At 38.1% G+C, this 15039-nt stretch overlaps 1 protein-coding gene across 5 annotated transcripts; it reads right to left on the bottom strand.

Annotated features, from left to right (window-relative positions):
• Positions 1 to 284: 284 nt before the first annotated feature.
• ELMOD2 (ELMO domain containing 2) lies at positions 285 to 14836 on the bottom strand. Of its 5 annotated transcripts, none has more exons than XM_082237749.1 (9): positions 14688 to 14836; positions 12911 to 13058; positions 11632 to 11660; positions 10756 to 10853; positions 9314 to 9443; positions 8216 to 8349; positions 7852 to 7920; positions 6243 to 6376; positions 285 to 4965 (listed from the first exon to the last, which is right to left on the bottom strand). In XM_082237749.1, the coding sequence occupies exons 1-9, from the start codon at positions 14730 to 14732 to the stop codon at positions 4814 to 4816; spliced, it is 939 nt and encodes a 312-aa protein (XP_082093875.1). In that variant the 5' UTR covers positions 14733 to 14836; the 3' UTR covers positions 285 to 4813. The 5 variants fall into 5 exon arrangements, with proteins under 5 accessions (XP_082093875.1, XP_082093876.1, XP_082093877.1 ...); XM_082237750.1 differs by lacking the exon at positions 14688 to 14836 and adding an exon at positions 14514 to 14558; XM_082237751.1 differs by lacking the exon at positions 14688 to 14836 and adding an exon at positions 14468 to 14556.
• Between the last annotated feature and the right edge of the window lie 203 nt (positions 14837 to 15039).

Below are 15039 nucleotides of genomic sequence, written 5' to 3'. Positions count from 1 at the left end.
ACTGAGTTAAGTAGCAGAGAAATCAGAATCATTGCAGGGGAGAAAGACTTTATCTACAACAGGGGTAGCCAACATGCAGTCCCAGGTCCCATCATATAGATCAGGCCTGGGGAACTTGTGGCCCTTGCAGTTGTTGCTGAACTCAAAACTCCTCTCATCCTTGTGTTCCACAAACAGACTTAGCAAGTAGTACTCCTGTAACACAAGTACTCTTGTAGCAACATTGGAACCTACAAAGGGGACTGTGAAAACAATAAATACAACATACCTGAGCAAAACAAAGCTTCTGATCAACTTGATCTTTATTTGCTAGCAGTCATTCCACACCCAAACAAGAATCACATTTTATTGCTTCCAAGCTACACACAGTTAGTAATGGGCAATGCTCTTGCTCCACAAAGGTTTACAAGTCACTGCCCGTATGTGTTCCTCACAGTGGAAAAGGGCAGCAACAGAAAAAACTGTCACCAGCCTGAGCACCACAGAAGTAACCAGTACAAGGGCACATCATAAGGACAAGAAACAGTTAAGTTATCAGTACAGGCTACAGAACCTTACTAATGCAACTGTAATTATGACACTTTTGACATACATTTGGAAAGCTAAAAAGCAGGTTGTTATAGAAGAGGAGTCTGTGGTCTCTATTTCCGCCTCTTGGATATTTTTACATGATCTTTTAGTGCATCTGTGGCTATGGTAAATAATCCAATGAACCTGGACACCTAAATACAGCACAACCAATAATATGACATCTCTATAGTTTATGAATGGTGTCTGTGATAGTTGGCAATTCCAGATTGAAGCTCCACTACAAGTTTAAAAGTATACCCTTTTTCCTAGAGTTTTTTCATTTGCAGGCATTCAACAAATATTGTGGCTCATACTGCTATAAGTGATTTTTGTAATTTGCTCCCTTTAATGAAGCTGTTTACTACTTGTTTGTCTTATTAAGATATTTTAATGCTTGCTTCATTTCCAGTAATATGCACTCAAGTGCCCAAGATTTTTATGAAATCCATTTTTTTATAAGCCAAACTTTAAGTGTTATTCGGTTGTGCCATAGAGCTTAATTTGGAGATCAATTTTTCCCCCCAGCTAGTAGCCATTTTTGTGAGAATGCAATTTGAAATGTTGTGGGTTAGATCCAGATAGATGAGCAGAACTCTGCTCCCATAATAGGTCTCTGCTGGCTCATCCCCCAGCACTGCTCCCCAAAAGCAACTACAAAGGTCAAGGAACCATCTGGAATGGATAGACAGGGAAAGCAGGGATTAGAATGAGAAAGTGGGAGAATTCAGTAGGATTGCCTTGAGCAGGTGGAAATGCAAGCCGCTTCTGGTTTCAAGTCTGTAAAACGAACTTTTATGCGAGCAGCTGGATCTGCCTTCCCACAATGTATCATACAGTCACAGGTTCAAAAGCTTTTGGAGAAACGTTAATAGTGAAAGTGATACACATAGATGTCTACATGTTTTTCCATATAGCCCTCTCACCTCGCACCACATAGAGAAAAACAATGTGAACAGCTGTGTGAAAAAATAAATCGCTGCTTGTGTGTATTTCAATGTGTATTTGTTTCTTTCTAAAGAAACAGTGCAGATATGCTAGTATATTGTCTTACGATTGTCACAATGCAATATTTAATGAAAAACCCTGTTTTACAACATATTTCTATCTACCACCAGTCTCTTTAGGTTTTCACAGCTCAAAACTAGATTAAGTGGTTCAACTACAAGTCTACAATTAATTATTCTCAAAAAGAAATGGGCAAATATATATACAAGCTAAACAGCTACTGGAATACATTGGCCCAGTTCAGTTGTAGCCATTTGTCTGATAAATCATAGGTATTTGACCAGGAGCTACTGGCTCATGCAGTTTCCCCTTCCCCCTAGTAGCCATCTTCAATAAAGCTCGCCTACTTTCTTTAAATGTTTCCCAGAATGTCTGCACATGCAAACTGTGGCTTAAGGGCTACCTTCCAAATTAGCTTCAAATTCTTTTTTGGAGGTAATCTGAATGTCCAAGAAGGTGGTAGTTTAAGAATTCAAGAAAACTTTGCCAAACTGAACACATGAGGGGCAGGGCAAGAGGGCAGATGGTTTGTTTCTCATCCAATAAACTATACTTTAGCAGACCGGGATCATTACAGCTGAATGAGACCAATGTATTTAAAAAACCAATGAAGAATGGCCTTATTAAGTTTGGTTATTATACCTAAAAATTACATCCACATAGGATAGCTACATCAGTATCTGTAATTTAGGAACACAGCTTTACAAAAAATCAACAATACATTTAAAGAAGGAAGATACAAATTTGTTCCAGTAAGGAATGAGAATTTCAAAATATTTACAACACAACTGATGGCTTCAAAACTTTAGAAACCTCTTTCCTAAAAATTGTCAACTATGATTGTTAGCACCATTGAAAAGAATATTTATACTGCCTGAAACTGGGTATGTTAGCATTATATCACTTTGTGCTCTGTTGATAATTATTTCATTTAATATGTTAGTTTTTACAAAAATAAAATAAAACCTTAAAACTAGTCGGTTTGCTGGTTTATGTTTTAATTGTTGCATAATCTAGCCCAGAGTTTTGGTAGAATGACAACTCAAACATTCCTGGAGTGGAACAATGGTTCCACTCATCACTAGCATTAGGGAGTTGACAAAGTTTATAATCTATCAGTCTTCCTTAGGTTTATCATCTGACAGGAAAATATGAACTCAAAAAGAAAAAAAGAAAAAAATACAGATTTTATTGGAAAGGCTCAGGTAGACTCAGCCTACCAAATCCCTACAGGTTCAAATTGATGAAATCACAGGAGCAATGTAGATGCTACTGTTCACATGCACAATGTTGCATCAGCTTTATTTTTTACAGAGCCATTGATTCTTATTTAATACTATTGTAAACAAGTAATGTGACAACTATATGAATACATACCTTAAAATCTTTCCTGGTATATTTTCTAGAATTTTCTATTGCCTCTATATTTAAAGCATTTAGTATAGAAGATCAAGGTTTCTTTTAAGTAAAATAAATGAAATTTCTTAAATTAAAAAAGGTTGTCAATTAAGCCATTTCAAAGAAAAACTCAAATGGAATCAAGTGTGCAATAAATGTACCTTATAGCATACAGAAAAAGAAAATACATTTACAACAGTTTCAGCCAGGAATGATTTTTGTATACATTCTGATACCATGAACCACTAGATCCAGTGCTCATATATAACCAGGTACACACTTCTCTGTGAAGACTAATCTCCAGCTAATGAGAGAAAATAGGGTTGTCCCTATACAGAGAGAGCTCATATGGACTTTTTTTGATTGTGCCCCAATGCATTTTGCAGATATCAAAATTCTCTTGAAAGATTTCTTGTATTGCACAAAAGTGATCAAACATCTCTAAAAATAGATGTAGATACTGAAAAGCCTTCTGTGATCCACTCCATCTCTGTGTCAGGGCTCTAGTGCTCTGGTAGAACGGAACTTCGATAAGCATTTTATTTCCCATAAGTTAGATACCATCCATTTTGCCTTGTCCTTTTTTTTACTGTTCTAGATAAATTATTACTTTTAGATATCACAGGTTTTAGATAATACTTCCAGCATATGTAATGCTTACAATGTTGCCATGTGGCATCATATGTTCTTCCCATGGCTTCCTGCTGCACTCTTTTTCCTTATCAGCAGTCTAATTAGGCGATTATCAGTTAGTAAGATGAAATAGGAATTTGCTCAATTCCAATATCAATTCTTACAACAAAGCCAGCATGACCAGCAACGACTCAGTCTCAGCTTCAGATTTGAAGCGCACATGAAGTAAGTACAAGGCACTTTAAAAAGATTAATCTTTGAACTAATTACCCTATCCCTAAAGCAAGGCTACCTGCAACTAAAGTTTGATTAGAAGCATTTTAAACATGCTTATTCAATAGTTGAAGAATCTTTAGATTGTCTTGGAATATGCCATCTGAGTTGCTTTCATCAATACAAAATAGCAGTGTATTAAAGAAAATTTACTTAACTGCCCAATTATATTCTACTGAATATTTGGAGCTCTAGTATTCTTAAGCTTTAGCTGTGAACTTAAGTGACAAAAGAAAGGGGGAAATAGAGCAATGGTTGATATGTGAAAGCAGTTACAACATCTTAAATAAAAATAGTCTAGTACAGGAAAATATATTTAACTTAATATATTTATGATAAAATGCAAAGACCTATTTAAAAACAAAAGTTTTAACTCTGGCAATGCTTAAGCATGCTGCCATGAGAAAAATCAAACAAATAGTCTTCAATAAACAGAAGTGAAGCTTTTTTCTCATACACCCAAATCATTTAACCTGCTAGTGGGTTCCCCCCCACCGTAGTGTAATAATAAAAGACCATGTGTTCCAGGTTAGAAGAGAGAAAATACAACCTAATACATTAAAACAAAAGCTATTTCTGTTCAAGAAGTATTGCAACATCTCTGGTTGTAAGTTAATACCGGTCAAATATGGAAAAGAAACTATTGCTAGACAAAATTTAGCACAACAAGAACCTGTTTCATCTGCTAGGTATACAAAAATTATGAGGATCTGTGGTACAGAAAGGATCTTTGTCTCTAAAAAGTTCTTACCTTCAGCAAATCGTATACAGACCTAAGTAAGTGTTGATTGTCCAAGCTCTCTCAACCACTTTTTTAAATAAAAAAAATAGATGTATAAAACTTTGTGATCACTAAGTGAAGTTTTTGGTTAAATATGAGAATCCCAGTCAAGTGCATAATTTTTATAGACAGAATCCAAAGGAATGCACATTACTATATTTCGTTTCTTAAGGCAAGGACTACATCGTAATCCAGAAGATGTTTTTTGACTTTTTCATGAAACTTCTCTCTATACTGGTTGAAGTACATAATACTTTCAGGCTTTTCTTCAAACCAAAATTTGTCAAATTCGTAAGCCAAATAACCTGTAAAGACCAAAACATAGAAAGTGTATTGAGACAACACATGTGTTTGCCTCTAAGCAGCTTTTCAAAAACGACTAAAAAACACATTGAAATTAATGAACATGACTAAGTTAAGAGCCATTAATTTCAGTATGTCTGCTTTAGTAAATCTTAGCTGAATACCACCAAAGAGAGCTACTTCAGGCACATGCAACCAAAAGCTTGGACACTGGCACTATTTTTGAAATGTAGAAGAGTAGAAGCTATATCAAATTACTTTTGAAATTACAGTTTCAATTTTGGTATGCTTTGCATAAAATATGCACTTATAAGGAAAATTAATAATCTTGTATTTCCATATACTGTACGTATGCAACAAAGAAGAGGACACATACAACAGCATACTAAGGTTCGGGGAACACTACAAAAGAATTTAGCAGTCTTTTGTTTCATTTCCCATTATTATTATTATTATTAGTAGTAGTAGAAGAACATTCTATACCCGTAGATTATGGCTTGCTCATATAATTTATATATTTGTTCATATGACCATCTCGCTCAGCTTAATAACCTGTTATGAAGCGGTTAACCATAGCTTCCCAAAACAGACAAAATGGGGGATCATAGTTAACGGAAGACTTCCTGGTTGGTTTGCTCACTTGAAAGGGCTAAATACAAAGCCATAGGGTTCACTCCTATCTTTGGTTATTAAGCAAATATATTATTTTTGGAACACATGCAATATGTGCAATCAACCCTACCCTATATTAATTTGCAGAGGTGAATAGGTTAATACAAGGAGACACAGCCAGAAGTTTTTCTCCAGCTTTTCTCTGTCTGTTCAAGGAAGAGGACCTTCAGTCAGAATGTGGAGGCTGCTTTTGCCAAAAAAGTCAAAGTTTACAGTGGTGTATATGGCTCCACTCTTCTGGAGACAAATACACGTGACAGACGCTTGATTACATTTATTTCTTCTCCAGTAGTGTAATGTGTGTATAAGGCCTTTGAAATTCATCTTTCATTTAAATATAGAGAAGCATTATTTTTCCTGAAAGCATGTTGATACCCCATCCTTGCGCCTTTGAGATGTGTTAGCATTGACAGGATCATGGTAGGATTCAAAATGCTTTCCAGAAAACACAGCAGATTCTTTTTTAAAAAAAGATCTCTGCAAGAGTTATGGTTGAACATGTTAACAAAATAGTGAGAACATTCTGCCTCTAACTAAGTTCAGAAACAGCAGCTTCCAAACCACTGAAGTTGTTATCCATATATAAAAGATAGTTGAATATACTCACAATAAAACTGATGGAAGTCTTTCATTAGTGGTTCACCAGGAACCAAGTTGTAGAAGTGAGTTCTTAAATGTCCATTCTTCAATAAATTGTAAGCCATTTCTGTCAAATTGATCCCAACTATTGCATAAGAATATCTGCAATACACAGACATTCTAATCACTATACTTTTTGATTTCTGAATTTTTAGCAGTATAAATGTCAAGGATAACCGAAGGCAAATTATTACCTTTATGATTATTTTAGAAGTCTTAAGACATCTTCAGTGTTAACAATTTTTAAAATAATATAAATTTATTCATTCTATGCATAACCTCCTAAGTTAAGCAATACTGCAATGTCTGCCTACCGTTCCAAGACCATTCACTGGGCCCTAGTGTTACCAAAGTTAAACATGACTCCCATGTCCAAACACAATTTTCAAATTACTAAGAGAAGTGAATATAAGATACTTAAAAACACCACTAAAACTACACTAAGGTAATTCAAATTATGTAATATGTTCATATTATACAAATTAAGCAATTTGCCTTTATTTGACCATTTTGCAGCTAATGATAGGATGGGGCAAGAAGCTATTTGTATCTACGGGGTGTGGTGTAGAATGACAGCCATTTAAAAATGTGTGTTATTATCCCTAACCTAAACAGGCTTCCCCAACTTGGCAGTCTCCAGATATTTTGAACTACAACCCCCATCATTTCCAGCTAGCATGGTCAACAGTCAAAGATAATGGGAGTTGTAGTTCAAACATTTGGAAGGCACTTGGTTGGGGAACATCTCTTATGACATGGAAAAAATAAATTAAAAATTAAAAAACATTTATGAAATAGGCTTTATCTAATAATGATAGTGAGAGAAACAGTATCTTAAGCTTCAAGTACCAATTCACACTGCAGCAAATATTTTAAAATTAAGTTTAAAAGGCAGTATTGTTGAGGACAGCATTGCTATTTCATTTGGCTTTACTTTTAGGATTTTGTGTGGGTAGAGCACTATTAAGGACTGCAACCTGGCAATCTGCTATGCTTACTGATCCTGAAAAACAGGAACAAGGTCTTTATAGCCAGCCTCCAACTGGACATACTTCCCATTTGCTCACATGCCTACATCATGTGGATGGAAGACACTGATTGTGTTTGTTCAAAACTACAAAGCAACATTTAATGCAGTTCCTTTAATGGAGATGTCTAGTTCAATTTTACTGGATGAGTTTCAGTTATTAACGCCCAAGAATGTTGATAAGATGCTTGGACAGGTTCCACCTAATGGAAAAATCCTTAAGGTTATACATATACAGTAGAGGAGCAAGAGAGAAAAAGTTACTAGGGTCTTTTGTGTGAAGACATCAACAGGACAATCTAACCACACACAATAGAGGTACAGAGGAAAAGTGAGATAGGGCAGGCATAAGGCTAACATGCAATGAAAAAAATATTTTCACTTATGGGATCCCTAGAAATTACTGGATTACTCTCACAAATATTATAGGAGGCACAGAAGATAAATATACTTTCAGATTATTTATTAGAAACTAAAGTAATAATTAAAGCTTTGCTTTTTCAGGTTTAAGAGTCAATTATGACAGCAATTTTATTCAAAAGTAGCTTACCCGAGTTTTGGATTATTTGAGCGAGAAAGGATTTGACGAGCTTCACGGGGATAGTGTTTACTAAAATATCTGAAAATATATGTACACACAAAGTAATTATGTTTGCAAGAGACTGCTTATACTAGCAGTGATTAAAAATTACTTTTCTAAACATTCACATTATAACCACTGCCTTGCAAAGTCAATTTCTCTACAGTATAATTAATGGTGTTAATAAATTCATGAACAGTAGGACAATAGCTTTTGAAATAAAATAGATTAATTAGATTGGCAGGTTGTTGAAGACTGAATCCAATACCCTCTTTTTAATACCCATTTACATCAGCAAAAGAATACCCACTGTTACATAATATTTTTGACTTACAGAAGATTAGTTAATCCCAGCATGCCCATTCCTCTGAAGTCTGTTTTAGGGTCATCACCTTGGAAACCAATGTCACACCACTGCTTCGTGATTCTAGCCTTCAGTTTTTCATGGGGCATCAACAAATTCCAAAGCTGTATAAATATGCTACTGTTAATAGAATTATCAGTATTTCCCCCAACTCATTCTAAATACAAATATGTACCATTAATCAAACTGGATGCCATACAAAAATGGCATAAGCATCCTGAAACACAGGATGCAAAGAAATGTATTAACAAGGAAGCTTTTTCTTTTTGAGTGTGGCAAGCGATAAAGAGCTTTCATGGCAATCTCCTTTGGGCATGAAGCTCTCCTGTGCACATAGGACTCCCTGCTCATTTCAGCGGATCTATGAACACAGTTTTCCTCCTCCTATTGAATTCAATGTAGCAGTTAGTCCAGAACTCCACATAGGCACCAGACTGAATGAACTTGTACTAAAGCATATGGACTCACAATCAACTGTTTTATAAGATTCTCCCAACAAATATAAAACTGCAACCCACCAAAGTCACACTTGCTTTGCAGGTGTTGTCTAGCAGCTCACTAAAGAATGGCTGTTAAATTATACCCTCCACTCCAGCATTTTGTATCTGAGCTATCCCATGTGTTCTAGGCCTCAGTAACTAGAGTCATACTATTAAAAATCAGATTGCAATTTTTAACAAACCTGGAAAAACACCAATTATTTTTCTAACCACCTCTCCTTTTTAAAGCTATTTAAACAAGTAGTTATCATTGTATCCTGCCTGTGGCAATGAATTCCGTAAATTAAGTATGCTGTGTGAAATACTTCCTTTTGCCTTTTAAAAACTTAATGCTAAATTGATTTCATTGGATGGCCTTGTGTTTTAGTATTATTATGAGACACAACTTTCACCAATCCCATTTTTCACATCACTGATAACTGCATGAACTTATTGCAGATAAGAGTGGCCTTACTACACTAGCCTGGGCAACTGTAACTTCAGTAGACTGAGTTCACAATTGATGCTTGTTTTTAACATCACAAATTTGACATTAAATATGTCATAAAAGGCACAAAACCTTTTTTACCTCTATTAGTTGCTCTTCATGTTCTTTATTATCAGAGTTATATGGCTGTTTTCTCAGCTCTTCTACGGCCAAATAAAGTTTCTTACATCCTGATATCTGGAGCAAACTTAATTGCAGCTTTGAAGCAAACCTATAATATAGGAAAACACAAAGAGAATTATAATTAACAGGTGATAAACAGCTTTCATCTGCAATAAAAATGGAGAACAGCGGTTAGTACCAGTTGAAAATCATATAACCTTCATTTCCCAGACCACCTTGCTTACCATTCTAAACTATGACAAATAGGCCACAGAAGTTAGGGTATCCCTGTCCAGATAGGAGTGTGGCTGGACCACCAGCCAAAACTGACAGAAGGCACTCTGCTCCACCAAGGCCACCTGGGTCTCAAGCAACAGTAATGGATCCAGGAATAGATCCCAGTAATGGATCCCTCAAGCTACATACCTGCTCCTTAAGAGGGATTGTACCCTCCTCAAGAGCAGGAAGTCTCCCATCCATCCAGTCTAGGGAACCACCCACTAACAATGTCTTTGTCTTATCTGGATTGAGCTTCAGTTTACTGGCTCTCATCCAGTCCACTACCAAGGCAACACACCGTCTAGCACATCCGTTGCCATGCCTGTAGATGTAAAGGAGAAATAGAGCTGTGTGTCACCCGCATATTGCTGACAACACACTCTGAAACTCCAGGTCACTTAGCAGCTTCATATAGATATTAAACAACATGGGAGATAGAATTGAGCCCTCAGCGACAGCACAATGAAACCCCAATGTTGCCAAAAAACACTTTCCAAGCATCACTCGCTAAAGATGACCAAGTAGGACCAGAACCACTGCAAAGCAGTGCTGCCCACCCCCAATTCAAATAGCCTCTACAGGAGTATACAATGGCCAATGGTATCAAAAGGCGGGCACATTGCCAAAGTCTTTCTCCCGACAGAGGTCATTATAAGGTAATCAGGGCAGTTTCTGTGCCAAAGCCAAGCCGAAATCCCAATTGAAATGGATCTAGAAAACCAGTCTCCTCCAAGAGCACCTGGATCTGCTCAGTGACCACCTGCTCAAGAACGTTGCCCCCAAAAGGGAAGTTGGCAACTGGCTGGTATTTCCTTAGGTTCTCAGAATCATGTATTTTAGATAACGAATGTTACTGTGTATCATTCTATCTTCACTGAAGTCCACAGCAAAACTGCTGATTTCAATGAAGTCAGACTCTACTCAGATCATTGCTTATTAACACACTTTTAAAAATAGTTTTTAAGCAAATCTCTTAAGAATCACATTACTATGTATGAATTACAAGATACACTAAATGCATTTTATGAAGACTAATTTGAATGAATTACTAATTCTCAGTGTCTATTTGAACAAAACACATTTTCAATGACCTCAAAGATAAAGTTCCAAACAAGGTATCTTTAGAACAATAATAGGCTTACACTGCATCCTTTTGTGTATTAATCTTCTTTTGTTCTATGATGAGTGCCACACATTTTTCCACGTCATCTTTAGAAGAATACACAGCCCTTTGTAAAGCCTGATAAATACAAGTAAAACATCAGTCTTCTGACACAAAATATCATCTGTTTTAATAGCAGTTACTTTACATTTCAGGAGATTACTATGAGTAGGGATTCCACAACCTGTTCTGGATGGAGTCATACTCCCTCAAAAGGTTCAAGTTCACAGTTTGGGAGTGTGGGAATGAGCTGACTGGTGGGGCTTGTGAAGTTCAGTGCACAGTGCTTTAAAGACACCACCGAACAGCTGACTGCAATGTCTGCAAACTTCTTCTGACTCTGCCACATCTTTACCCTGCCTCACATGTTAGGCATAGGACAGGTGGGTGTGGCTTGGCCATAGGGGTCTGGGCCAGATGGGAAGGCCAAGCACATTTAATTAGACCTAAAGACCAGAGGTTCCTCAGCACTGTTTCATTAACAGCAAGCCAAAAACTGTACCACAGCAGTGTTGTTATAACTGCAGATAATGTAAACTAAGCAGGCTCATAAATCAGACTTGATCCAGTTCGCATCCAGTCTAGTTCTTGACTAGCCTTGGTTGGCATATCATTGCTACAGCAATGATAAAGCCAATCTTGTGCACATTTACTCAGAAGAAGCCCAACCAGGTGCAAATAATAATATTGGGCCTCTTTTTTTAGAAAAATGATGAGGATCCAAGGATCAGAAAACTTAGTTCTCTATGCTTTAGAGCTGTGTTTCTTACATAATGCCTTTCATGAATGTAACTTTGGGGTGGGGAGGGAATTGGGCTTGACTTTAGATGCTGGGCATAATATAAAGTTAACCTACCTTACACTTTGATGATTCCAACGAATGTTCTGCATTAAGATAAAAACATGCATGTTTTTAAAAAAATTCATAGACCTAGATTCTGATTTCTAAAATTACACAAGACAAATGAGTAAGCATGATTGTAACCATGGTTTAATACCTCTAATTTGTTTATTTCATGTATTAATTGCTTCCCATAAGACATCTATAAGTGTTTTAACAATAAAAACAACTATATATAAAATTTCTAATCTAAGAGAGTTAAAAACTAGAATAAAAATCACAGTGTAAAAGGCTTGTTGGTGTTGGTTTTCAACAGACACCAAAAATACAGTAAAAACAGTGCCTGTCTGGTATGGAGCAGAAGGGAGTTCAAATTGGAAGGCGCCACCACAATAAAGGTCCAACTCCTACATTGTAAGGAACAGACCTCCCAGTGTACTGTTGAAGCATGCTAACCACACATGTAAACATACTTCAACAGCTAGCATGCAATTGCAGATGACTCCACAAGCACTTATGACAGTAAAATGAATAGGAGTTCCAGGAGGATTACAGGGGCAGGGAAACAAAATGTCACACACATAAGGTGAAAGCATCCCTATCCCCTCTCTGATTTGAACATCTCTATGCAAATAAGGCATGAAATGCAGCAGGGGAAAATGACCTGGCTGTTTCAGGTCACAAGTGTACAACACACCCTTAGCCTTTTGCAGCAAAAAAAAAAAAAGGAGATCCATGTGGAGTTACTAATCTCCAAGAGAGATACAGGAAAGACAACAATGACTAGAAGAACCAGGAGGCTATAAATGCAGGCGCCAGGATTTCAAGAGGCAGCAGACCAAGGGAGTGAATCAGATTAGAAAATTAAGCTTGAGAACGAAAGATGGGAGGTCCAAAGGAATGAAAAGAAAAGGCCCGAAGAAAGAAACAGGGGATGAGAATGGCTGGAGCAGCTGAAAAGGCAAGGAATCAGTATTTTAATTTGAAATAACTATTTGTCTATAGGACTTTATTTTACAGCTACTGTACCAGCTTACATACTGAACAGGGAACACACTGCAAAAGACAAAACCACAATACACTACACTGTGTATATTGTCAGCTGTCTCCTCTGTTGAATCAATAGCCTTATCTACATGAATTTTAGCCACCCAAAATTAAGGACATAGAAGGAAGGTAAATATTTATGGAAGGTGAAAAACTTGAAATTCTCTCTTGATCTGTGGTTGTCAAACTAACTTTGGAGATTGATCGTAACAATTTAGGTATAAGTTGTATATTTCAAATATATTACCTATCCGTAGTGTCCTTTCTGCTCTTTTCATTGAGCCATCACAGATACGCTGCAGTTCACATTTTCCAGTCAACTGTCTCAAGATCCATTTTAGCCAAAATCGAAATATATTTCTATACAAATAGCTCCATAAGTGTACAATCATTTTCTACAACACCAAAAAAAAAAAAATCACAAATGATAACAGTATAACAAATACTCAAAAATTCTTTACTATGTTCATTTAGAAGGCCCGTGCAGCCTAATGGAACATACTCCCAAGTAAGTCACGTTAGTGTGCACAGAATTAACTGCAAACCTTAAATTCCAGTACTAGCTGCTTCAAGCTATTAAACTATTGGAGCACTTCACCCAAAACTAAATAATGCTGGAATCCTAAATTCAATTACTTGGGAGTAAGACAGGAGTGCCTGGCGTGCTCTGGTCCATGGGGTCACAAAGAGTCGGACACGACTAAATGACAACAACAAAAATCTAATTGAATTCAATGGAGTTTACTTCTGACTAGAGACATACAGAGCCTGCACTGTACTTAAGCATTTGAAACCAACAAAATTAGGGTTGCATTTGTATCAGTTACTTGGGAGCATGCCCCATTGATGTCTCAATAGAATGCCTCAAACTGGGCTGTTCTTGCTTTTGAAAAACTGCTCCTGCTCTCATTATCTTGCAGACTAGAGACATGAAGGCGGGGGGGGGCATTTAGGGAGAGGGATAGTTTTCCCCATTTTTCCACCCCCACCCCGTTTTGTCTTCACATCTGTATTGCAGACAAAGTCTTTATTTTCCCAAACTTTCTAAGTTTTGAGTTTTAGTTGCTGGGCTTACTGTCCATTCAGTGCTTGGTTTGACTTCATGCTGATTTTACAGTCGTTTACCATTCCAGAAAACATCTGGTTAAACTCTTAACCATTAAAGGGTAAACATATAAACACACTATATAAACATTTAAGAACATCCTAATCCCTTCACCTCCACTAGCAGCAAAGGTATCAGAAGCAATGATTGCCGAAATCGTAACAGAACGGTAGTTTTAAAAGGCAATTTTATTGCACGTGAGTTACTCTCATGATTGTGAGCTCACTGCTGCCTTGCTGCTTCTTCCCGAGCTCATAAAAAAAGGAATACTCAAGCGCCAGCTTTTACTGGCTTGATTCTGGCCAGCATCTTCTCTAGGGTATCTCCACAGGACCTAAACATTTGCAAATATGTTTGTACTGTAAAACCTGCAGGGATTCATTCATATACATATATATATATATATGGAGGTTCTGTTTCAAGAGGCCACTGCAGCATACAAAAAGATCCCGTCTTAGTGTACGCAGTCACAAACAAGTCCTCCCGCCCACCGGCTCCCTAATGAACCTGATCCCGGAAGCGAATATCGGGCCAGAGAAGAGCAGCTGGTGTGAAAGGGGACGAGCCTATAGGCGGCATTGTCCCCGCCGCCCCATTTTCCAGGGTCCTCTCGCCGTCCCGTCCCCTGCACGCTCCACCAGATGCTCTACCCCCGCCCCCACCTCCCCACCCTCAAACGGTACCAAACTCTGGTCCCACCATCCCAAGCGAGAGCGCAGCAGGCCGGGCAGCGGCCTCACTTCACCTTCACGCCAGCAGCTCCCTCCCACGGCCCCACCATAAAAGGAAGTTGCCTCCCCCACAGACCCGGAAGTGAGTGATGTGGCCCGAGATGGGGGAGGGGTTGCGTTGGCTGTTTATAACTGTCCTGTCAGAGAAACACGTCCCTTAACAAATCATGCCCAACTCCTTTCCCCACCTCCTTAGAAATGACATGAGCGTCCGTGTCCGGGGGGGCTTCCATGGTGCCCACCAGGCGAACGCAGACCGGCCCGTGAGGGCCGAAAAGGGCGGAGCGGGGGGATGGGCGGGTCTTCCGTTATGTCCGTTTAACGACGCCGAACGGGTGGGCGGTCGCCGCCGTTACCGGGGCAACAGACGCTCGCGACGGCCAAAGAGGGCGGGGCGTCGCTGCCTTGTCTCCTGCGTGCCTAGGCGCCGCTCTGACAGTTGGGAGGCGGACGCCGGTTGGGGCGCGTAGCTGTCAACTTTTTCCTTTTCTTGCGAGGAATCCTATTCGGAATAAGGGAATTTCCCTTTAAAAAAGGGAA

Source organism: Podarcis vaucheri, assembly GCF_965113315.1.
Source record: "Podarcis vaucheri genome assembly, chromosome: 9".
Classification (NCBI taxonomy): domain Eukaryota; kingdom Metazoa; phylum Chordata; class Lepidosauria; order Squamata; family Lacertidae; genus Podarcis; species Podarcis vaucheri.
Note: the sequence above shows the minus strand (reverse complement) of the source record. Positions and strands in the feature narration are given on the sequence as shown.